The sequence below is a fragment of the Xiphias gladius genome, chromosome 21 (assembly GCF_016859285.1).
Source record: "Xiphias gladius isolate SHS-SW01 ecotype Sanya breed wild chromosome 21, ASM1685928v1, whole genome shotgun sequence".
In the NCBI taxonomy this organism is placed as follows: domain Eukaryota; kingdom Metazoa; phylum Chordata; class Actinopteri; order Istiophoriformes; family Xiphiidae; genus Xiphias; species Xiphias gladius.
Window position 1 is genome coordinate 16934950 of NC_053420.1, and position 26662 is coordinate 16961611.

General features: G+C 41.0%; 1 protein-coding gene across 1 annotated transcript in view; it reads left to right on the top strand.

Annotated features, from left to right (window-relative positions):
* celsr2 (cadherin, EGF LAG seven-pass G-type receptor 2) overlaps positions 1-26662 on the top strand; it is a 64727-nt gene that overhangs the window by 11924 nt on the left and 26141 nt on the right. Inside the window, exons 2-5 of the mRNA XM_040159405.1 lie at positions 9971-10678; positions 19671-19893; positions 25175-25290; positions 25423-25511. Coding sequence (XP_040015339.1) covers positions 9971-10678; positions 19671-19893; positions 25175-25290; positions 25423-25511 — 1136 coding nt within the window. The remainder of the gene's footprint in view (positions 1-9970; positions 10679-19670; positions 19894-25174; positions 25291-25422; positions 25512-26662) is intronic.

Sequence of the window (26662 nt, forward strand, 5' to 3'; positions counted from 1 at the left end):
TATAGGACTCGGTGCCAGCTGATAAAGGAGCGCACTGACGGCTTTGGATGGAAATTGTGTCACGTTGTTGTGCTTATAGTTGTCCAGAAAATTACATACAGGTGTACAGAGTCTCTCTTCATGACCCTATGTGGCTGATCAATAATACTGATTAAATCCTGTTTTGACACAGGTTGTCAGGAGTGATGCTCTGCCTGTTTACACTGCAGAGATTTTGCATGAATTTAACACAGCTGGCATATATTCAGTGGCTGGTATATTGTTTGTGTGAGGTGGTTGGGGCTTTGCTGGGGGACTCATAACCTCAGTATATCTAAAATCCTTGGGCCAGCATGCTGCGGCAGTTGAGCCTTGGCATTGATTTCTGATGGCTAGATGGTGACGTAAGAGAGATTTTATGCAGAAGGTGGTGGTGGGGTGTCAGCTTCGGCCGTTGCTTGTCTAGTGGGGGGTCAGGAAGGCGGGGGTATAGGGGTAATGGGATGAAAAACCTGTCCTTCCCTTTGAATGTACAGCCTCCACCCCCCAACCAGCCATCAGTCCCCATTCAGTTCAGTGCGTTTCACCTTTCAGCAGTGGTTGATTCAAGCAGGCCGCTCCCTAGCCACATTTTACTGTGTCCCTTTTGATCACCAGGACTTGAGATTCCAGCTTTTAAATTAAATCGACACCAAAGAGAGTGCACGTAGTTTTAATGAAGGAGAAATCTGATAAGGTTGACCTAACAGATTTCAGACCATTTTAAACCCGACTAGAGCACTGAGCGGCAGATCTCCCACTTATTAGTGTCTGTCCAGGACTCATTTTTTTTCTTTCTTCTTTACCCGAGTGTTAATTGAAGCTCAGCTTGCTGGCTGGTATGAAGGTGAGGATTAAGCTTGTTGTCCTGCTGCGTGCTTTCTGTTCCTGTATGTCCACCTAAAGTCCACTCCCATGAAATCACTAAGATCTCAAAGCAACAGAGGCTAAAATTAAAAATAAGACTTGGGTGAGCTTCAATTTGTAATCATATTTTGGTATTTTCCTCAATGAACCTCTATGGAAATGGTCTGTATTTCACAAAAATCCGCAAGCTGGACCTTTCTTTTGTTTTAAGCTACACTGTGTGTTGGAACAGTTGTGGCTCCGGTTGCCTTCAGTAGTTTTAAACATTTCACTCCTGACAAGATTTAAAGTTCAGTAACCTGTAAAGTTTTGTCACAAGGTGGCCATAAACCTGTCAAGGTGATGGCAGAACTGAGTTTCAGTACAAATGAAACGTAGTACATCAGTCAGGATCTCTCTCACACACACACACACACATGCAGCAGCAGTGTCTCAGTAATTAATGTATGTGATTGTAGGCCACTCCAAGGGCAGAGTATTTAATTCTAATTCAACTAAACTGTGTCCTGTTGTTGGCCCCACAGGGTCTGTACTCTCAGGTCGTGGCTTTGTAGTGTGTTTGATTGGTGTGTGTGTGGTACGGGTGTGTTGTGTCTCTGTGACCTTGAGTGTACTCACCAGTGTTGTGTTTGTCAGCAAAATGCAAACATGACACTTGTGACAGTAGTTTCACACGGTAGTAGCTCGTTAACATGGTTTTTTACTGTTCGTACCAAATGCAGAGGCCTGGCAGAGACGGCTGTCCCTCTTTATTTATCACACTGCTAAAAAAATTAAGCTTTGGACTGAAGTGAACGATAAAAGTAAAAATCCTTCACTTTTCAGTCCTACTCGCAAAAATAAGAATAAAACCTGTTAATTACATGTCTTATGACCTGAAAATGCTCTTAAAGAGATGCTGCAGTACGAAAATGGAGGTGAGCACAAGCTTTCTGTTTAAGACTGGTTGTATAAAATATCAGTTTTGAACATATATATGCTGTATTTCAGAATAGAGTAGTTGTAGCCTACTGTTATTTGATTTGAACTTTTGAAAGGACGTTAGACCACTTTTAATTTTTATTTTTGCATTCCCCAGGTGTGCGAACAACAAACATAAAGCTGCACTGATTTCATTTGCATTCACTGTCATTACATCATTAGTTTTCGCAATTGTCAATTTGGTACTAACTTCTCATAATATGATTTCTCTGATATATCCCGTGCAAACAGCACTAGTTCGGTTTTCTTCTTGCTTCCATTTCAACCAATTATTTTATCCATATTTATATATTCTAATATATTTGATTGTTATTAATTGTTAAGTAACACTGGAAAAATATCAGGGATTCGACATAAATAAAAGGAACTTTAAAAAAAATTAAAGTACCTAATGTTTTTGCCAACTGACACATCACTAAATAAGATGTAAGAACTTTTTAAATAAGTAACAATATGGCAAATCTATGTTAAATTCTCGTCTCATATTGAATATTTCTGTTTTGAGCACATATGTGATTTGTCACGTGATCCCTTGAGAGCTGCTCTTAAAGTCTACTTTTTTACTTGACTGTAAGTAGCTTGATAAGTGTGTCTTACTCCTGATGATAATTTTTTTACTCCTAAGCCGGCTCTTAAGAGCATTTGTAAATGTAATTATATGAAGTGTGATAAATACGGGCCCAGATCACGCTTTTTTTAATCCTAAAACAAGCAGCCAAACAGGAAGTAAAAGTCGGGATGCTTATTTTCAAATAACAAAACTGATTAAAAACTTGTAAGTTTGCAAAGTGGCTCACTGGTTGGAGCTGTAAAGGCTCTGAACTGCAAAGGCATCCACAGGCCTTATCCCTCCAAAGCGATTTTTAATTTATGATCTCCCTATTGATCTTGGAAGCCGGACCCTGGCTTTGCGCTCTTTGATGTAGTGAGTACTCAGTGCGTGCTGCACTGCATACTGTAGTGTACTGATGCTGAACAGCTAAGACAGGCTCTCATTACCTCCTTACCCGGAGGTTCCAGCCCAACATGACACACTTCTGCAGTGAAACACCGACTGCCTCTGAGGGAGAATCAGCCGCTCCTGATCACAGAATTAATGGGGTTTTGTTTGAGTGTGGCGTTCTGAACGTGGCACCATTAGACGTGTGATGAATGGTTGCTTGAGAAAGCTGTTTTAGTGTGATTATTTATCGGCTCTCCACTGTCATGGTGATAAATGCTATTTTTAAAGTGGCTCTAATTTGTTTCCCCTCCCCACGACAACTAGAAGGTGCTTTCACTGGCTCGGTGTTTCCTCTGCACATTAGGAGACGGAGCGGCCAGGATGTAGGCCTTGTGTCTGTGTGCAGCGGTCCAGCTGAAGTACCTCTGAGCAAGACACTGAGTCAATACCAGCTAAGTTAATCTGAGCTGAATGTCATTTTAAGAAGAGTTGCAGGTTCGGCCCACTAACCTTTGTTCCTCTCAGGGTGACACCTGCAAACGCTGTGTCCTCTTCTTTACTGGCAGGGAGCTCCTCTACTGGGACACGGCTAATGTGCCCACATAGTCATGGTTTCAGATCGGACATGGAGCACTTGTAACTGTTTGACTCCTCTGTCTCTTTCTTGTCTTCTTTTCTCCTCCCCATCTTGATTTTTTGACTTTGTACACAGACAAAGCAGAAAAGTCTCAAATATAATCTTTAAAGATAAAGAGAAAAGTGTAAATAAGTGATAAACTGTCATTTCACCAGTGACGGGGAATCTCTGAGTGAGAAGGCTGGGGTTACTGTCGTGCTGCTGCGGGTGATGTCTCTGTCCCCACTAATTTGGTCACATAGTCGTTCTGATCTTTATCCACCATGACTTTGTTGACATTTTCTGGGATTCAACCGGGAGATTTGATGGCAACTTTGTGGTCTAATTAGGCCAGTCTCACCGATTTGTTCTGTCCCTCTTTGCCTCTGTCTCTCTCTCTCACCAGTCTAGATGTCCCAACCACTAAGACCCCAAGTAGGCCTATAACAGAAATCCGTACCTCTTGGTTTGACTATATGTTTCTTTATAGCAAACACGCCGTCCTGAAGGCTCTTTGTGTTCATTTAGCTTTGTTTAAGTGGAGTATTTGTTGTTCATAATTCTCCAGAGAGTTGAAACTGGGCTTCATTAATATTTCAAAGATAAAAAAGCAGTACATCTGCCCTCTACAACCTCCTGGCTTATAACTTATGTTCCCTGTTGACGTGTGGAGGCCTCAACATACAGTCCAACTAGGCCTTTGTGTGTCTCTGAGAGACTCTTGTCTGTAAATAGCAATGGGCCAGCTTCTTTCCATGCCTCAGTTTATTATCGGAGCTGTCTATTTCTTGGCTCTGTTGATCTGACTGTTTTTATATTAGAAATATGAGCAATAACCCTCAGAATATTTTGTTTACATGCTGGATGATTTGAGTATATAAAAGAGTACTTCCACTTTAAGGTGAAAACCTTCGATCTGTACAAATTGAATTTTCAGGTACAGTCTTGAAAACAGACAAACAGCTTTGTTGTGATCATTGTACCGATTTAAAAGCACAAAAATCCCATGAATAAGTGAGTTATGAGCAGTGATCACATCTTTAATGCAGACTCTGCTATTTTAATTATGTCATAAACCCCTGCTGTTTTCCCCAACTTCAGTGATTCTGTGATGACTAAACCTCCACTCCTTCAGTATACAATCTCTGCTCTGCTTGTATTGACGTATGGATCACCGCTACTACCCACACACACATGCACATACACAGCTTTGGCCGTCCTGCAGCCACAGTGTGTGTTTAATCTTTTCCCTGGCGCCACTTCCTAGCTGAGAGCATTCCTGGCACCCAGAGGCCCAAAGGGGGTCGAGTTCTGGGCTGAAAGCAGTGTCACACTTCAGAGCTGGCACCTTGTTTCGTTACCAACTAAGCATCCCTCTTTTCCTCCTTTTTGGCCCAAAACGTCCCGCTTACCCTCCGTTCACGGAGTATCCTTCCGTGGAGAATGACCTCTTTGAAGGATGGTCTGGTCCCTTTCAAGGGAGATTCTCCTTGCGCTCAGTTTCCCAGCGCTGCATCCACGTCTGGAGCTCTGCCCGAGATCCCAACCAAGAATGTGAATTGGCAGAGGACATAATTAAGGCGATGTCTGTCCTTATACATGGCCTCACCTTTAAGAGCCTCTGTTCACTGAGAGCTACTGTTGCTGCAGAGTATCAATTATAATATGACCTGAACGGTTAAAGAGAAAACTGGCTGAGGTAGAAAGTAGATTGTTGTTCCGTAGTTTCTGTCAGGTTAGAAAAAATTTCCATGTCTACAGTGAGTAAAATGTTACTCTACCAAGTCTCTGAAAGTGTCATAGCACATAATATTGTGTTTGTCTCCCAGAAGGCTCAGCTGTTTAAATAGTCCTCCGTCGAAAACCTGGAATCATACTAAGTAGAACTGTCAGATTCTCACTGACAGATTGTAACTGCACGTAGAACTCACCTTGATTTCAATAAGCCTTTTTGTGTGTGTGTGTGTGTGTGTGTGTGTGTGTGTGTGTGTGTGTGTGTGTGTGTGTGTGTGTGTGTGTGTGTGTTTTTTCTTGTAATTTAACTATAAACATCTCAAGTTCATTAAGGTCACTGTGTTTAAATTTGTGTGATCATGTACAAATATGAAACCAAAGTGCTATTTTCCACAAATGTATGTCCTTAAAGTGAAGTTGGTCCTAACGATCAATTAGTCGATCAGCAGAAAATTTTGACAACAGATCAATCATTTCTGTCTTAAAACACTGTCTTTATGGGTTTTGAACTGTTGGTTGAACAATACTACATATTTAAATATGCAATGGGGATTCTCCACTATTTTCTAACATTTTATAGTTGAATCGATTCATTGAGAAAATAATCAGCAGATTAATCCATAATGAAAATAATCGTTGAATGCAGCTCTAAATATAATTAATTAAAACATTTTTGAATTTAATATTCTTAAAATCAAATGTAGAGCTCTAAATGGTGCTAAATTAATGTATGAATGGACAAATAAGTCAATGAACAGCAGTTTTGATAATCGATTAATCATTTAAACAATGTCTCCATGGAAAATGTTAAATTTTTGCCGGTTTTAGCCTCTTTTCATCTTTGTGTCAAATCACTGTAAATGTATTATCTTTAAGTTTTAGACTGTTAGTCAGACAAAACAAGCTATCTGAAGACATCATCTTGGGCTCTGTAAAATTGTGTTGGGAAATTTTCACAATGTCACATTTTGTGCTGTAAACCAGTGGTTCCCAACCATTTTGCCCCGTGACCTGTTGAACTGGAGCAATGTCATCAATGTATATCCCTCATCGCATTTTGCATCTGTCCATGAAATATGAACAGTTCCGCCAAAAGAAAGACAGAAGAAGTAAAACTAACAATTATTTAATAAAAAAAAAAAAAAGGATTAGAGTAAAAATAACTGAACAGCAGAACAGCTTTGTTTTTTTTCTCCTAATCATCTCATGACCCCTCATATTTATCTTGTGACCACTTGTGAAGGTTTCGGATCCCCAGGTTGCGAAGCGCTACCTTAAATGATTAAACGGTGAATCATGAAATTAACCAGCAGATCAACTGATGATGAAAACAATCACCAGTTGCATCTCTAGTTGTAAAGTTGTCCTGTGTCTGTGAGAAAGTAAAGTGCCATTGTGCTCTCCCCTTTCATATGCGTGTGTTTTTCTTGTGTGTACACAGGTGTGTGTGTGCTGTGTGTGTGTGTTTACAGTAAGGTGTGAATTAGAGGAGCGACCCTGCTTGTGTCCCTCCTTTGATTTATTTATTTATTTATTTATTTATTTTTTCCCCACTTCCTCTGCTAAGGCCATGTATTATTACTGTGCTGGAAGCGCTTGACTGAAAGCAGGAGGATTAAAGCCGTGTCAAACATGCTTCTGTCTCACTTCCTCTATGACCACCCCCCACCCCTCTCTCTCTACCCCTGCTGCCCTCACCCCCCCTTGGCACTCTGTGTTTAAACTCACACAGTGCCAAACAGGGATCTGGTAACTTTGGGCAGTGCTGTTTGTTTGTGTGAGTTCTGCTCGTAGGTTCTGCTCCCTGGCCAGCATCCAGACGCCCCAACACAAAGCGGCCTATTGATTATTTTGGAGGGAGAGGCCGAGGCTTGTTTTCATCACACATTTGATTTGATTAAGCCCGTTTTGTGTTTGCTTGAGGCTACAGAAGCCTGCAGGCCAGCGGTGGGACAGACAACATGATACTGGTCTCTTTCTGTGACCTTTGAGTGATACTGTAACTTTTTGTAACAAAATGACATAATCTTCATCTTGCAGACAAAAAGTTGAATTCACAAGTAAACACACCACTGCTCAATTCACCAAACTAGCTTACGGAGGCTAATGTAGGCAAATCTAGATACTACTGTGCATCTGACAGTATTGTGTCACTACACTGACTTTGAGTCCTCTCCACTTGCACCACTGTTACACTACATTTTAGCGGATTCAGATCACTTAATAAAGACATCTTTAAAGCAACTGACTCGAGAGAATCATGGCAAATTAAGACCAATTCAAATTATGCGGCTTTCCTGTAATTACCAGTTCAGCAAAAATTCCATGTGCACACACAAACATTTACTGGGTACACATCTGAAATCAAAAAAGCTGGCAAATTTTGGTTTTGAAGCATTAATAACATCACATTGATGCTTAAAACGAAAATTTTGTGTTTTAAAACAAACGCTATTCAAAACAGACGCAACACGCAGACATGCAATCTATGTGTTGTGCAACTATGGGACGACTTGGGCTCCTTGTCACTGGGCAGACTGATTAATTAGTTTCACGTATGTTGAAGAGTTTCTCTATCTGCTAGATTTAGAGCAGCGTTGAAGCAGTAACAGGCAGAGATCCATAGGTTTTGTGCTTGTTAGCGGCATACTGAGCTTCCCTGTGTGTTCTTTTTGTTCTTTGTGATTGGACGGTTGGGGATCGAGGCTGTTATCATTATAAATTTACTCCTCAGTGAGCACAGTGCTCTGACCGCCCCTGTCAGTGACATTAAGCTGATACTGGATGATAAGCAGTTTTCATTTTATTGTAAATGTGGTTACAGGAGAAAAACGCAAAAGAAAATAAGCTTAGCAAAGTCCTAAGTCAATGTAAATGGAGTACATAGGCTGTGGTATGTTTGTCCTCGAGGCCTAACATGATAAAACAGAATAATTTACATTCTATTCACCAACAGCATTGTCTACATTAAGAATCCGACTTGGTTAATAAAGGCCTAACACGCAAATTAATGTGTTGTACAATCAAGACCTACTGTACAATAGCAGACTTGAAAACAGTTAATGTCTGCATTCAAAGCCAAAGAATTGAATGCATAAAGGATAAAACATTAACACGATCTGGTATCAAAGCGACAAGACAAGAGATTTGCTGAGCTGAGAAATGCTTTAACTGTTGAATTTGAGATTTTGGGCTTTCAGTATGGCATGTATAATGAAGTAGGATCTCTGCTTCCGGACAAAGAAAGGAAAGAGCAAGCTGTGAATACAGGCATGAAATTGCTGATTAGAAACTTGGAATGTATTGAAAGAAGACATACACTTGTCCTCTCTTACTCCTGGCAGATATGTGTCATTTGTTCTGGCACATGAGAAACAACCAGAAAAACACTTTCTCTGAGCCAAGAATATGACTTTTAGAAGAGTGCTGATGATTATCCAAGTTTCCATTTATACACAATTTGTGGACTTTTTGCTTTATTCCTTCATTTTCAGCTGTTTTTGCAACTTTGTTGTTAGTCTGTTGACACATGTGGGTCTTCTGCAAATACCTCAGCCTGGTGTTACAGTAGCAGCTGCTGCTGCATAAATCCTCCGCCATCCGTGTACCTGCATCCATCCTGTTGTCACAGCTGCTCCATGTGTGGACGCTGCAATCGCAAGTTGCTTTGATTTTCATAGGATTTAAGTTTATCAACAAATCTTGTAATACAGTATCAGGTGAAAACATCCTGTCATTTAAAAGTATAGATCTGGCAATGTTTGATATCAAATCCAATGAAAAGACCAAAACCAACAATGTATTTAATCCACTAACAAGTGTTGTCTGTGTAACCAAAGCCTGATATAGCTTATTCCTCATTGTTGTCCAGAAACTAGGAACCGTATCATTACACTGGGTGACATTTTCCTTCGTAACAGTGACCACAGCCACTGTAGTTTATGTTGAGTCGATCCCACAACCACTGTCCTGCTACCAGGAATACTCACTAGCGCACAGTGTCCAGCTGTTTTAGGAAATCACTGAGCCTTTTTTGAATAAATAAAACTATATTTTATAACACATTTTTAAAGATTGACATCCTCAGTGGGAACCAGTTGGTTCCACAACTCTCACTGGCTTTTTCTGGAGTTTGCAACCTCTTTCTTCCTCATTAGAGGACAGAGTTTTCTTTCTGCTGTCATGGAAATGGATCAGTTGACATCTGAGCTCAGTAGCTGTCATGATTTCAACCATATATACTGTTCCTTTATCATAGGACTCTCTTTTCATGCTTCAAGATCAGGTTCACAATTTTGTAGTCTGTCTTAAAAACAATAGCCCCCTTCCCAGATGAACACTGCTCGCTGTAATCATTCCTACTCTTCATAGTGACCATTAAGAGATATCCTCCTGATGCACTACCAGTTTAAGGGTTGAGGGACAAAATCCACTGTCCTTCCGCTCAAACATATATTCATAGTTTACCTGAAGTTAATTTGAGGCTCCAGGTGTCTTGAGTTAAAATGATCAAGTGTAAATCTTCCAAACTTAGTCTTTTTGGGCAAAAAAGACTAAGTCTTTGTGTTACTGTCCCTCCACCACAGCTCAGACTCAACCAGTCCTTTAATTTTTAGGCAAACATCCTTAAAGTGTTGTGGAGGGAGATGGTGTGGTAAGATTGAAAATCATCCTGTTATTTGTTCTTAAAAATCAGCTTAGTTCGAATGCTGCCATCCCTGTCAGAATGTGCTTGAGAATCATTTTTGAATCCATTAGTTAAAAACACCGCTGCAATGTGGCATTAGTCTCACGATAACTGTCTTTTTCAGATGGTGTCCACTCAGTGTCGGCCCAGTGTCTTCTCCAAGTCACAATCATCACTGATGAAATGCTGTCCAACAGTATCACGTTGAGGCTGGCCAACACCTCCCAGGAGCACTTCCTGTCCCTACTGCTTGCACAGTTTCTTGACGGTGTGGCCCGTGTCCTGTCTGCCTCCCCGGAAGACGTTGTCATCTTTAACATCCAAGACGACACGGATGTCAGTGCTCGAATCCTCAACGTCAGCCTGTCTGTGGCCGTGCCCGTGTTTGGGGAGGGACACCAGAGGCCCGCAGGGCTCGGCCACGGAGTTGACAGGCCTGGGAGAGGGGTTGAAAGTGAAGGCGCAGAATTTTTCGGCTCAGAGGAGCTCCAGGAGAGGCTGTATTTGAACCGCAGCCTTCTGGCCCAGATCTCTTCCCAGGAGGTTCTTCCCTTCGACGACAACATCTGCCTCCGCGAGCCGTGTGAGAACTACATGAAGTGCGTGTCCGTGCTGAAGTTTGACAGCCTGGCGCCGTTTGTTGCATCCGACACCATCCTGTTCAGACCCATCCACCCCATCGCCGGGCTGCGCTGCCGCTGTCCCGGGGGCTTCACAGGAGACTACTGCGAGACGGAGATCGACCTCTGCTACTCTAAGCCCTGCGGAGCCCATGGAGTGTGTCGTAGCAGAGAGGGAGGCTACACCTGCGAGTGCTTTGAGGACTACACAGGTGAGAGCCCTCATTTTACTCAAACTTAATCACTCATGAAGCAATGCTTTTTTTTTTTTTTTTTTTCACAGTCTCATGTCTTCATTAACCAATTGACCCCCACTTACTTAATGTTGCAATGCGCATCAGGATTTTATGTTCTCGTGGAGCAAATGTGCAATTGACAGTGATAACGATGACAGATTCACCACACAATATTTGTTGTTTTTTGTTTTTAAAAATATTTAAAAAAAATAAGTCTAAGATATAAACAAAAGCCGGATTCTCATTTCGTATCGGCTGAATTTGAGCTATATCTAGCAGATGTTATCAGCTGTGAGCCAGGTAACTAACACTGATAACTAGTTACAGTTTCTAAACTATGACAGGACAACCACTCTGTCGGGGATGGGATTTAGCCAAAATGTCAATTTCAGAATCCACGAGATCCCGACCAATAACATGCCTGTCTTCAAATTTGTAGCGCCGCTAGAAGGTGAAAGGGCGCAATTTCTGCCAAGCTCACCACATGTAGCCTTCAAAATGTTAATTTCTTCCCCTTCACAAAGATCCCATGGGGGCTTTAATGTCTAAATCTGTCCCAGTCACTGCCTTCTTCAGTTCTTTATTGAACCTGGCTCTTTATAGATGCAGACTGTCCTGTGCGCTGGTGACCGTAGCTCTGCAGACGAAGGCTGAGTGATGAGTTATTGATTTAATTATAGCTGTTTCAGTCAGCCACAGCGGAAGTAAACATGACCCTGTAAACCCTTGCTATACATTTCTGTGAGTTTAGAAGAAGTAGAGCCACATGGGATTATTATTTTTGTTCTTTTTCTCCTTTACTTACCAGATCAGATACCACCATTAATCAAAGTGTCTGTATATTTTAAATGATGAAGACGTCTGTTTATGCTTCATTTTGCTGCATTTCTGTTTGTGTTGTGCGACCACTGAATAACCTGTATACCTACGTACTTATTTACACCTACACTCAAAACTTCATCCTGAGCTGTAGGAGTGGCCATGTTTCAAAGCTAACGTCCACAGAGCTGGAAGAACGTTGATATAAAAAGCTCGGTTTCCCCACTGATGCTTATTGTGGAGGCTAGGGATCTTCAAAGAGAGCTTTACTTTGTGTTGAGTGTTTTGCAGTGAATAAAACAAGAAACAGCAGTTTCTCTGTCCAGAGGAGTATCGCTGATCAGAGTAATGGAAGGAAATTATTAATTTTAAATGGCTATGGCACAGATGGAGAGTGTCCCCTGGCTGTGAAATGCCCTGTGGTTAAAAATACCTAAGATAAAAAATATATATCACAAAGCACACAGTATGTCGAGACAGAGAGGACAGAGGCTTCCTTCTTCAGAAACATTGAAAGATTAATTTATTACTGTTGGCAGCAGAATTGCGACCCAGTTGCAGGAAATATTCAGTCTCTGATCCAAAAATTATTCACACTCTCAAAGGGTTAAACACTGTCTGCTCACTTGGTTTATGGTTAAGGGAAAAAGGGAGAAGTTGAAAAAGATTTTAAGAGGAAAACGAGAATTAAAAAATGCTAATCTATACAGTATGAATATTAGGAATGTTGCCCCATCTTTTTGTGGAGAGGTTAAGTGGGTCAAATACTGACTTTTTAATGGGATTTAGAGTTTCGTCTTTGAAGCACCATGCTGGCTGTTTTATTATGTGTGATAATGGGGTAACACTTTACTTTACTCCCCCACTATTTAATATTCATGACCAACATATAAACAGTTTGTAACACAATATAACGTAGCTGTATATAGTTGTCATTAATTTTTCAACAATTATAACTTCTCCAGTGAAGCATCCAGAACTGTGTATAACCAGTCTATTGATTATTGATATACAGTGTAACATTGGTGTAATCGTATTTAATGATTTAGAGTATTACAAGTAAATCCTTACTTTTACCGTTAAAAGCATTTATTAACAGCCTTTATTTATACACATGCAGTAATCATTCAAGGGTGGGCTTTCAACTGTTTAAAGGTTGATTTTTGACCTTGCAAACAGTAGTTTGAAAAAAATAATCCTTAACTCAAGGTCCACATACTTGATTTCTTCCGCAGCTTTCAGCTACATCTTGTGGCCTACATCAGCAGATAGTTTTTTCTGTTGCCATGGAGACTAAAGAAGTGTTCACAAATAAATAATAAACATAATAAACATACAGTAGTTAATATGGTGACTACAGTAAACAAATGTAATAAAAAAACACTTCATAATTCATATTGATATTAAAGGCATAGTTATAGAATTGGCTCACCTGGAGCCCAGAAACTGCAGAAATTCACGCTGTTGTGTTTGTGCTCTCTGTGATGGCATCGCTCACGTTATTCCTCGTCAAACAGTAAAACGTTTTTTCACCTATTTACGTGGCTGTTTATAAAGCCTGAAATAGTGTCGGCGCTTGAGTGTGTGGGCTCAGTCACTCAGAGTCCAGGTTGAGTGGCACTCACATACTCTTATGCACGGCTGTGGGTGTCAGAGCTGAACTGTAGGTGCTTTTAACGTGAAAAGGCAGAGAGGGAGAGCGAGTGTGTGAGTGGGAGAAGTGGGCGTATTTTCGTTTTCCTACACTGAAAGCGGCGTTGACCGCAGTTAGATACATTAATCTCCATCAGTTGGGGGTTTGGACTCAGGTGCTGTTAGATCTAGTCTGCAGGACTTAGAGAGTTATGTGACAGCAAATGTTGTTCTGTAGTTGATGATTGAAGGTGTTTGAATCACACTGTCAGACTGTTTGATCAAACAAGGTCGTTCAGGCAGGTTGTATTTGATGTATTTTCTTGATCTTCAACTCCCACTCTTCTGCTTCAGGGAGTATTGAGTCCATCAGTCATCAGGCAGTGGTATGTGTTTGCGTGTGTGTGTGTGTGTGTGTGTGTGTGCGCTGAATTGCTCAGTCCATGTGTTCCGGGTGGGTAGTTAAGTGCTGAATAGCTGTGATTATGTGTGTAAGAAAGTTGGATGAACAATCTGTGACATTTTTATGTGTTAATGGTGCATAGACATGTGTGTGTGTGTGTGTGTGTGTGTTGTGTGTGTGGTGGGGGGGAACTGTTGGACCGTAGGCGTTGCCAGATGGTAGCAGGAAAGAAAATGAAAAAAAGAAACTCGTCATCTTTGCTATTCTTAAAAAGGACAGAGTGAATGCTTTGACTGGACCGAGTCATTCCGTAGACGCTCCTTTAGTTCACACGTTTCTCCTAAAACACACAGAAGGAGTAACACTCGTCTTTTCAAAGGCTCATAGACTGTCTGCATTACAAATGACTGAAACATACCATACTGCATATGTAACTGCTGACCTTCTTCCCTGTTATATGAAAGGTTTTTTTTTTCTTTTTAATTTCCCTCTGGTATATCATTCAGCAATTGAGAATGCATTCATGGGGTTTTAATGTGCAGAGACACTTTTGGAACAAAAACCGGTGAATGTTCACACTCCCATTTTCAAATCACGTAACGCCAATGTTGAAATTGACACCTGCTAAGCACCAGAAAGCCACTACAATTTGCCTCTGAGATGCGGCATGAATTAAAAAAGTGTTGCCAGACACACATGCAGCGTTGAAATAAAATGAGAGCATTTGAATGCCTTAGATGCCTTATCTCAGAATTGTACAGGCTCTTCAGATCTTGAGATGTTCTCTCGTAAACTGAATTCTGCTGTGTTTTGTAATATTGAGCAAACCCATGCGGTAAGGATTTGGGTCGTACTTACAAAATCAGAAAAGTGTTTGAAGAAACATAGTCATAAGAAAAGAGAGTCTGCTTCCATGCTAGCAGATATGTGAGGCCTTACTTTGAGCTAAATGCTAACATGCTCACAGAGACAATGCTAACGTCCCGATATTAGGGAATGCCTTTTATTTATTTATTTATTTGTGGTCATTTGGTCATAAACCAAAGGACTGTACAAAGTGAAATGTTATCGTAGCTATCTGCGAAAGTTAAGGAATCACCCCCGAAGTTGGTACTATTTATGCTTCAGAGAATATGAATATCTGCTCCAGATTTGATGGTAACCCGTTCTAATAGTTAATGTGATTTTTTTTTTAGTCAGGATGAAAATTGTAGATCAATTTACAGCCAGAGCAGCCGATACTAGCATGACGAAAAAGATGTCTGTTATTTTTGTTCTTGTAAATTATTCTGGGAAGGCACTATTTTTTTGTGTTTTATTGTTAGTTTTCAGTTGGTCAGCAGGTTAGTCAAAAGAGAAGCTTTTCGACGCTGCTTTGGACTGTTTTTGTCGATGTTCTCTTTAAATTAAGTCTAGTGAGAAGTGTTTCAGTGTGTTTGATCCTCAGCCTTCAGATGACCCATAATGAGATAAGAAGATCTGATCACAGATACAGTTCGAGGTCACGTGTCTATTGTGTTATTGATCACCTTATCTCATTATTCACCCTCATAATCCTGAGTGGTTGCTTGACTGTCCTCACAGTCCTTCACAGGGATCATCTGTGTTTGAACAAACTGAGTCTCTGCTGTACTGGAAGTGGATCCAGCTCTCAGCTTCCCTGAGCCGCTTGGTGCAGTTGGTGTGTCCCGAGGGATCCGCCCGCTCTGTTTCACTCTTCTGTTACCAGGCAGCCCAGACACACCTGTTTTGGTTTAAGATCTTTGAGGATCTCCGAGGGACACCTCGTCTGCAGGAACAGTCCACACGCACGGGTGGTGCACGGTTACACTGCAACTTTTGAAAATTATCGTGTAACGTTTAATAATCCACTATCGAACAACTGAAGTCTGCTTTTGATTGTGTACTGTTCTTAAATGAATGGAACTGCTGTGGATTATTAGTGTGAATATCTGCCACAACAGCTTGAATTTCAGGACGTTGGTTAGTTATTAGTCTTCATTGTCACGTTTTATCCATTTTGTTTATTTTTATTCTGTCTCTCTGTGAAAGTCCTCTGGGATCAATATATGATAAACTAGAAAGGGCGATAAAATGCACCAAATCAATTTTACAGATAAATTGTCATTTATTTACTTTTTACTTTTGTATTTGAGAAAACAAGAATAATTTTGCTAATGTGTAAGCAGAAGTGTTAATATTTTCATTTATATGCCATGGTGTGGTTTGCTTTAATACACGCAGTTTTTTTAAAACTCAGCTTTAAAGGCAAAGTGATGTTTGCCTATTTCTTTAATTAATCTTTTGATCCATTCAGTCACGCTTTGATATTTTTTTTGATTAATAATAATGAGCAGAAGTGCTTATCTACAGTTTATATACAGTTTTTATGTTCAGTCAGATATATAAATGAATTAACCGAAAACAGATGCTGTCTAAATAAAAACAGGATCACACTGGGGTGTGGACACCGGGATGGACTTATAGAGGTACATAAATAGAGCGGAGAAGATGCATTTGAATTATTGACCAGGACATTTAGTGGAATTGGGACTACGTGAGCCCGTCCCCGCCCCGCTGTGCGGCTTACCTGGCAACATAAAGCTGCTGTTCAGGAGCACCTGTGGTGGAGACATCCCACAGGTACTAACTAAACACTGACAAGCATTTTATCGGGTATCTACATCCGTACCCAAATTAACTGTTAAATATCTATTTCCCTCAGTAAAGCTTATCTCAGTGAAATCAAACCATTTGCGTATCTCTGTATACAGCTCTTTTTGCCGATGCAGTGTTTGACCACCGGCATAGTAGGCATAGTTTTTTTGCCTCCAGTGACTTGCTGAATTAATAATGAGGCAGACAGCACTGTAACAGAAAGGCTTTATTTTCCAGCTGGCTGGCCTGCAGTGGCCATTTATCATCAGGAAGCATCAGTTTCAACGTGACAGGCTGACATGGTGGAGGGGCTATTACGCTTCATTTTGTTGCTTCTGGAACAGGGTGACACAGACATGGCACCCTGACATATTACAACTTTTATACCACTTCTTCAGAGTAAGACATACTTATAAAACCTCCAGCTGATGGCTTTATAAATGATTTAAAAAAAAAAAAACATTTATTGGCGTCTCACAGATCAATGATAATCCATTATAAAGCTCAGTTAAAAAGAACTTGTGGGGTGCCCAGTTGTGGACACACAAGTCAAAGAAACATTCATTTATAAAACCTTCAATAATAAAAGTTTGATGGTTTGCTACTTAACAATAAGCCATCAAGCCTGCAGTAGTGTGAGTGAATCTTAAACAAAAGGTTTTGCCTTGATGCTCTGCTGCTCTTTTCCTGTAAATGGGAGGTCAGAAGTTCATCGGAGGAGCTCTCCTTTGTGAATTTAAGATCTACCTAAACAGATGAAACAAACTATGAGGGCGGAGGGTATAAACCAGCTAAACATGGGTCCACAACCTGGTAGCAGGTTCGCTAAACTGCAAAGCATGAATTAATTGTTTACCAACATTAAGTAACAACTTAAAAACATTTTAGAAGTCATGTGTTGTAAACTGCAGCTGAAAGATGAAGCGATAACTGAATGAAGTTTCTTTGTCTCTGTGGTCCAAAATATCCATCTATGTAAAAGTAATAAATGTTCAAAGTCATTATCAGTCGATTTAACGTCTCATCCAACATCTCTTAAATTTACTTTGACTGAATAGACATACCCAGACAACAGCATCAAAACAAAGAGACTTGCTTTGAGTGGACTGTGAATTGAGTGATTAATAGACACAGAGTAAATAAAAGGCCGAAGATGTGCGGTCTGTGTGTGTGCCAGTGTTACAGTAGTGCTGCACACAGCGGAAGTCTTCCACCCTGCTGGCTGAGAGGCTTTGACACAAATTCCAGCTCATGCATGGGAGAGCGAGCAGTCTCGCCTGAGCAACTGCTATAGCCTCCCATCCCGAGGATCCAGACAAACGCCACATGTGAGCTGGACTGCAGGACTGAGGAGAACGAAGACTCCGGGTCAAAGTTTGACTGTCACTCTCTCAATATACCAGTCCTTCACTGCTCTTCCCCCTTCGCAGCGATCGCTGTTTGATGTGATGTGTGTTATTGTCTCTGTAATGCGATTAATGTTTCTGTCTATAAAGTGTCAGAAAATAGTCGTCAGTGTCTTGTTTTTACCGACCAACAGTCCAAAACCCAAAGACATTCAGTTCGACGCAAAGGATGAGATGGATCAGATGCCAGTTTGGCAAAGTAATCAGCATTACAAACAGGCAAGGTATCTGTATATCTAGAGTTTGTGACCAACAACATACATACCTTTTAATTAAGGGTTTGACAAGGCTTTATAATGTAAATCTTTTGAAGTATATCTATTGTAAAGAACATTTCAGTAAATCAGTTTTGGATCAATTTTAGTGACTGACTGGGAGGAAACAACTGCTTAATATGGGGCTGGACCACAACAGCAGGGGTAACCCAATAAACACGAATGTCTGTGACTGACTGACTGAGTACGTGATAAAGTTACAACACTGGTCAGCCGAATGCCGTGTGCCTGAGTGCTGAGGTTACACCACTGGTTAGTGGCCGAGTTTTACAGTTTCACCATTGGCCGTTGCTCTTTCAAAATGAATTGGTGCGAACAGTTTCAATTGTGTCCTTAGGGGGCGTTTACAAGCAGTGTTGCCAATGTAGTGCCTTTTTTTTCGCTAGATTTACCAACTTTTCCCACCCTTTTAGCGAATTTTCTTCACAAAAGCACCTGGCGACAAATCTAATGACTTTCCAGACAAACCTTAGCTACTTTCCAAAGAAGACAGTCTCCAGTATTGCACCATGAGCATGAGGTCAGGCTTTCCCTTCACAGGCGCACCTCTTTCTGTGTCTCATTCAACTGACCTGACTGCAGCTGACACAGACGTGAATTAGCTTCCAACTCTCTCTCTGAGTGATCATTTCATAAGTAAATGTAGCTGGAATCACAGCACAGCCGTTGTCTCTAACTTATGTGTCTGGTAATTTTATCAGTTGACGTCCCTGGTTATAAAATCAGGATTTTAGCAGAGCAGAGCAGAGCAGCAGCTTGGAAATGGCTTGGAAGTGACAGCTGGTTAACATGTGGTCCTAATGGGCCTCGTTTCAGTCACTATGTCATATTTGTTCTGTTGTCTGACAACAGAAACAGAAAAACATGTTAATGAGAACAGCTTTACTGGGAATTCGGCTGCATTAAAATACTGAATATGTGAGCACAGAGAGTGGGAGAGAAGCAAACAGGTAAACAGCTGTCCAGGCATATACTAGTGTTTGACCTATTCACGGTTGTTTCTGGTTAACATTGTAATGTTGGACATCTCCGTGGCCTAGTGGTCAAGACCCATCATATAACTACATCATCTCTGGTGCGATTCTGCATGATGTACCCTTCTCTCTCTCCCCACAATTGTTCTCTGTATCTCAACTGTCACTGTCCAATAAGGGCAAAATGCCAAGATAAAAGAAATCTTAAAAAGACATTTTACTGTAATTATGAACTCACCAAGTGTCTGTGAGGTGTGAAAAAGCTGAAAGTAATCATCCAGAGCCATCATAGTCTGCAGAAACTGCAATCATTTTGTTTGATGGCTTCAGAGTCTGAATGCATAAACACTTCCAACTCACTGCTCTGAGCCATCACTTTGTCCCACTGAATATGAATGCAGCATAAACTGCAGCCATGTTCCCAGAGGGAGGATGGGGAGTCATGCTGGGTGGGACACAGAGGAGAGAGAGAGACTGAATCAGATTAAAACACAGTTGAAGAGAAAACAGTTCATAATGGAAAGACAGATTTCCTCTGGTACACTTTGTCAATAATGCCACAATTTATTTTTCATTAAGTCCTGTTTGTTTAAAACAGTACAGCTGTATATTACACAGACACTGATATGAGGTGGTAAATCTTACACTATATAATGGCACATATAGGACTGCTGCAGAGAGGGAAAGAAAGAATATGGCAGTGTGGAGTCCCTGAGGTGGAAGCCACAGGGATAACTGAGGCGATGCTGCTTGTCACAAACAATATTAATCCTAATTTCTCTCCACCTTTCTCCTGTCCAGGAGAGCACTGCGAGCTGTCGTCCCGCTCCGGCCGCTGTGCTCCGGGAATCTGCAAGAACGGCGGCTCCTGCGTCAACCTGCTGGTCGGCGGGTTCAAGTGCGAGTGTCCACCGGGCGGCTACGAGAAGCCCTACTGTGAGATGACCACACGCAACTTCCCCCCACACTCTTTCCTGACCTTCAAGGGCCTCCGCCAGCGCTTTCACTTCACCCTCTCTCTCACGTAAGCACACCCGCCTCCCTGCCACAAGCTGCAGCTCACCAGCATTACCTGCCCTGCTCCATCTGTGATTCACTCCTCATCCACCCTCACATCTTACCTCTGCATGGCTGCTCTCTCCACGGAAGTGTCCTCCCCCTCCTCACATTTATGTAACCATAATGGTGTTTAATAGCAATAATGGGATCACTGAACAACAGCCATATTCTGTAGAGCCACTTTGGTATCAGCTCATAGCATCTGTGCTAAAAATACAGAAGCACTGCTAAAACATAGTGAATGTTAGACGTGCGTGTACTGTGCTGAAGTGCAGCTTGTGCGGTAAGTGTTGGGAAGAAGTTGAGCTGAAGGAGCTGTGTTTTCAGGGAGAGAGAACTTGCATAATATGAGGATGTTAATCCTTAAGACAAGAGAGAATCTTATCTTATTATAGTCAGTGTCACTAGTCACTTTGAGCTGTGAGTCAGTGCCTGGCCTATTTCAGCAGTCTCCCTCAACAAGGTGAAGCCTGACAGAGGCTGTCTCTGGATGAGTGTGCAGTCACTGTGTGTGCATGCAATGTCATTACTGTAGTTTGGATTTCTTTTTAGTAATTTTTCAAGAGTTAACTTCCCTTTTATAGTCAATTTTAGATTAGTCTTTAGTGTATTTCTGTTGGTTTTTCTCCACAGTGTTTAATATTTGTGTAGTTTTTTTTATTTTCAGTTCTTGTTCTCTTTTATTCAATACTCCAATATCACAAATTAGTCTCAGAGGTCGTTACAACCTGTGTGGTAAATATGACACCTTTATACTGAGGCCCATGATTCTGAAAAGGAAAACTACACTAAAAAACAAACTTCAGCAGTAAATGTTGCATAATGCAATACATCTGAAACTCCCAACATATATTTGCTTCATTTGCCTGTTCAACACATCTTTAAAGTAATAGTTCAACATTTTGGAAAATTCATTTGTTTGCTTTCTTACAGAGAGTTAGATGAGAAGATTGAAGCCACTCTCCAGTTAGCTTAGCTTAGGAAACAGAACACAGCCCCACATAAAACTGTGAATTCTTGTTTTTACACTTCTTGCACGGATTAAACAAACAAAATAAAGTGTGTTAATCAGTCAGCTTTAGAGGTGACGGTAGGCAGATTTTGTTACCTTTGGACAGAGCCAGACTAGCTGTTTCCCCCTGTTTTCAGTCTTTATAATAAGCTACTGCAACTGGCTCCTGGCTGTAGCTTCATATTTGACATACAGACATGAGAGCGGTATCCATCTTCTCATCTAACTCTGGCAAGAAAGAAACACAAAAGAAATCTCAGTTCAGACTATTTTCAGACTGGAAATATTTATGACACAAGTGCAGACAGCGATGTCATTGCTAACGCCGGCACTTTCTCTGAGAGCTGGAGGTGCTATCTCATGCCAAAATTAGCATTTAGCAAAAATAGCAACTATTCGAGCCCAGAGTTGGTTCTTTTTTCTACACAGCACAAAAAGAAAAAGCCATCTGATGCAAATTTCATTACATTAGTTTTAAAAGCAGACAAGACAGTTTTGGGTTAGTTGTTCTTTTTGCAAGATGTAATTTTTGTTTTTATTTCACCTTTATGCCAGTAACTTCGACCATAATCGTAATTCTAGTTTTACTTACCAAAAGTCACTGTAGTAATAATGAACACATCCTTTTCACCTTTCATGTCAAACATCCTTAGTTGCATAGAAACATAATTTGTTGGAAGCAGGGTTGATTTTTGCGTCATATGTAAATTTTGAAGTTTAAATTGAAGCTGAAGCTTTAAATCTGTATGGTTGAACATTTGGAGGAGGTTTGTGTGTGTGTGTGTGTGTGTGTGTACTTAAGAAATGAGCATGTGAGCTGTGACTACTGAACACATGCAGAGACAGCAGGACCTCCAATCTCCATGAATCCTGCACGTGACGAAATGTAACAACAATGAAAGCCTTCAGTTCTGTTTGATATCTGTCACAACAAGTGACAAGAAGTATCATCTCTCGGATGGTATCACAGGGAATGTGTCCTGCCATTTAGCTTGACTTATTGTAATTCATGTCACCTTAGAAATGTTTGGCAGCGATTGACGCTCTCAAAGGCTGCTGGTGGAAATAATATCCCCCTTGTGAGCGGCCCTTCTTAAAGCAAGGTTCAGATGACAGTCTTTTTTGATGGAGAACTGCTCAAACCAGTTTTTAAAACGTCTACATATCACTGGCAGGTCAGAGAAGCTGTGAAGTGGGTGTTGTGTAAAAGGTGCTGATACTGAGAGCTTGAGGCAGGTGAGGTCAACAAGTGGCTCTGTTACCTGAGCCTGCACTGATCGGGTTTCTCCCAGAAAGCGCTTCTGTTATGATGAACGGCTCAGGATGTGGATCTTGTTCACTCAGAGTGATGGCTAATTTTAGGTCTCTTTCTATCATAACTTTGGTTCTGGAGCTCTGCAATTAAGGCTGAGATTTCACACAAAAAAAAGCAGTGTGATGGGATCAGCGCTAGCTAGATTTGAACAGATTGTAACGATGATAATTCTCAAACTGAAGATATTTCTGTTGGGCTCTTTTACATCTTGATATCTTTAAACTGAACTGTGACTGAACTGAACCGACTGTGAGCATGCTAAAACGTCCTAATTAGCACTTAACACAAACTGACGTCATTAGTTCTGCAGGAATTTTGCCACAAACCAAGGTGCTGGACAAATTAAAATTTTGACCAGGTGATGACACTAGATGAAAAGTTAAAGGATCAACAAGGTTGTTACAGTTCAGCACGTGGGGACCATGAATGTCTGCTCAAAATTTAAACTGAAACCATCTGGAAGTTGTTGAGATATTCCAGTCTGGATCAAAGAGCTAAAAAATGTTTTAAAAATATTATAGTAATAATGCCTTTCCTTCTTTTCCAGCATTTCATGTAAGGTATATCACCAAAAACAGATTTCTGTATCTTTATTTCACACTTACAGGTTGTAAAATCAATAAGGGGCTAATTTTTTTTCCTCCCCACTGCACACATCTTATTCATTGCAGCATGTTAGCATAGCGTGACACGGTTCCCTACATAAGGGCAGACTGGTTGTTATTTTTACTGATGGGTGCCTAATGTGACACGCAATGATGCCAGTTGAGTCAGTAGTTAGTTCCAGCTGATTACTCTCATAGTTCAGAGGGCTTTGGGGGGGGGGCACGCAATGTGGAGCAGCCTTTTAAATCGATCCGTCAAAGACTAGAAGCCTACCAAAGAGAAATAGACCCTGGATCATAATTCTAATTGGCGTCATGTATTTTTTACTGGATGTATAGTAGCTGTCTGACTACTATGTCTCCACGGTTACAGTGTTGTCAGACGGAGCATCGGCGTCCTCCTCTTTCCTCTGAGTTCGTGATTATTGTTTTTTCTCAGTAAGGAGGTCAGCGGTGCCATGCCCCCAGGCTCCAATCCATCTTAAGAATACTCAGCAAACAGCACTGTATACAGTACACCCTTTAACCCTGAATCCAGACAGGGGGGGCATGCATAGATATTTGGATGTATGAATGCCCTCCGTCCTCTAAAAGCTGCTTTGATGGTGGCTGCAGCTCCCATTTGGGCTGAGAAAAAGAAGAAAGTCACACTGACTTCGTGGTTTTCAGCGTTTCAGGGCCAGATTGAGATTGACCTTTTTGAAACAGAACTAATCAGTCCTTTTGAGGAAAGATTAAGCTGCATGTTAATGGAGCAATTGACCAGAAAGTACAGATGCCAGTAAGTCTTACATGCCTCTCAGTTGGCAGATGTCCACAGGGGACTCATTGTTGGGTCCCCTGTGGGATGGATAAAGAATAAATCCGGTAGTGGGGAACACACTTTCACATATCCCAGTGACCCATTTCAACAGGATCAGATTTACGTCCACAGACCACAGCTGACAGGTAAAGTGTGATATTTTTAAACCATGTGCTCCACTACATACTTTGATCCCAGTTAGAGAGCAAGGCACTGTCGGCAGTCTGGTCCCGGAGTTTGAATGCTGTGTCTGCAGATGTATTGAAATGTGCATTAATATGGGAGGATCGCGCATCACGACGGCCCCTGGTGCTCTGGGTTCGCCATCAAGATATAAACAGAAATCCGAAACTGAGGCTGTTGTTAGAGCGCTGGCAGCTGTCTGTGTTCTCCACCATGAGAATATATATATTGAAAATGTCGTTGTCATTACTCTAAACTGTCCTTTCCTGTGCGCTCCTTCCTTACTTGCAGTAATGTGTTCCCCCATCCTAATGCTTTGATTTTGCCCTAGTTTTCTGACTGTGTTGTAGCGTGTCGTTTAATTTGGCTTTGTTCTCTATTCCTTGACTGTGTCTGTATCTGACTATTTTTTTTTTTTTTTATATCTAACTCGACCTCACGCTCAAGATTAACCTCATTATCTATTCAGTGATCTTTGCAAAACCTCAGCACTGTTAAATCTTCACCTCATCTTCAAGATCGTAAGTTACATGTCACAGTGCATTTACTGTGTGATAGGAGCACTTCAGTGTGAAAGGAAAATATTTTTAAATAGGCCAAACCCGACCACTGCCCTCTTTCTTTTCTCTCATCCTTTCTCTGTTTACATGTAGCACAGGCATGGCTGACAGCATACGTTTTTACCATACACGTTAGTATTGATACCATTTGGTATACTCATGTTTAAAGGCTGGTGTTACTGTATGGTTTTATTAGTGTCAATAAATCCCATGCAAGCTACAAGCCTGTTCCTTATGAAGAATTTTTAAAAACTGTTTGGAATATATACTCATTTTTTTTAAAAACCCTCAGCTATTTTCCTAAAAAATTTGAGCAATGTAGTTTGCAACAAACATTACTCAAACAGAAATAATTAATGGATTTGTTGGGGACTATTTTCTGCCAGGGATTGATACACATTTGGCGCTCTAGTGAGTATTTCCAGCAGCAGGACGGTGAATAAAGTACAGTGCCCATGTTTAGTGTAAAGAAGGAACAGGATAGCCAGTGTAACAGTGTGGCTCATTTATGTGTTTTTTAATAGTTTTTGAACAACAATGGAGCTCTGTGGCACAGAGAAATATAAGCTGGGCTGCACAGGAAACACTTGTTAATAGGATCCATTAATTGTTGGTTTTGGTCTTTTTATAGCATTTGTTGACCGAATGTAGACTATCTCCAGCCTTAATTAATGTATAGGTGGAATATAGATCAAATAAATACACTAACAACAGAGTGATGAGCTTAGAGGGTGACAAAAATGTAACTACATTTAAATTTGTTTTCCAGATTTGCCACCAAAGAGCCCAATGGTTTGTTACTCTACAATGGCCGCTTCAATGAGAAACACGACTTCATCGCCATGGAAATCATCAATGAGCAGATTCAGCTCACCTTCTCTGCAGGTAGAACGGTTATTGACTCATTCACTCTTTATCATTATGATCTACTGCAAATGTTTGTTTTTATTTTCAGCTTCATACCATTTTCAACCTGATCGCTGTGCAGTCACTCACCTCCTCTGATTGTTTTCCCAGGTGAGACCAAGACTACAGTTTCCCCGTCCATCCCCGGAGGTGTCAGTGACGGCCTGTGGCACACGCTGGAGGTTCACTACTACAACAAGGTAGGACTGAAAATGAATCAACAGAAAAAATATTCCTCACAATAAACACAATGAATTTGCAGATTTCCTGATTAGGGTTTTTTAAAATCTTTTAGAGTTTTCATTTGTTCATATGTCAAAAGCATAACTCAAAACACTTTTTCTTGCTTCTTGTTTTCATGTAACTCTGCCAGACGGAGAGCAAGTGTATTTCCTAAAAAGCCAAATGATTCTGTTAATCAAAGGAGAACATGGTGAACCCTCACTACATTAGCTGCTCTCCTCTTCAGGTGTCGCAGCACAATACCCGACATGGTTATTTAAGATGTTCAGAGGGAAATCAAGTCACAGGTTTGATCTCCTGCAGGCGACAGACTGTAGTTTTCATGTAGAGAAGTCTGCAGTGATGACTGGCAGCTTTCTCAGTGGTCTTTAGGATATCCATGGAGGACTAACTGTAGTGGCTGTAAACCAGAGTGCAGAGAGCCTCTTTAGTTTTGCTGCTCTGTCAGACTGAAGAATCGCTGCTGACAGACTGATGATCTGGAAGAGAGCCAAAGTTCCAGCTAGACACAGAGAAGGGGGGGGGGTGAATGAATGAAAGCCTGAGAGTGGGAAGCCAATGTTTTTCGAGACATGCTCAGATTGGACTAAATATGTTCTGACTAATGTGTTTCTCTGCAAGAGCATCACAACAACTCAACCACTGGAGGAATGTATAGAGGTGTTGTCTCTGCTCTCTCAGTACCCTCCTACCCAGGACCAACGCGCAGCATGTCACATTTTAGTCTATTGAGGAAGTCACTTTGCATCATAAAGATGTTGCCAGGCAACGCCCCCAATGCACACATTGATTCTTCAGTATCTACGATAACATGGTCATGTCAGACTTCAGCCAGCAGAAGTGATGAAGGGGGAGAATCTTGTTCCCATTTGGATATAAACGTGTTTGTTCCTTGCCAACAAGACATTACAGTCTCATTAATCACTATTGTACAAACCCCCAAAATCTAATGATGAGCTGACTCTTTTGTTGTTTCACTGACCTGGAAGTTTTACATCTGTTAAGTGTGCTGCATGTTTGAGGGTGTCATGATTCTGTCAATGTAAGGTTTGCATGTACAGTACCGGCTCTAGAGCAGATTTCTGACAGGTACAAGTGGATCATATTA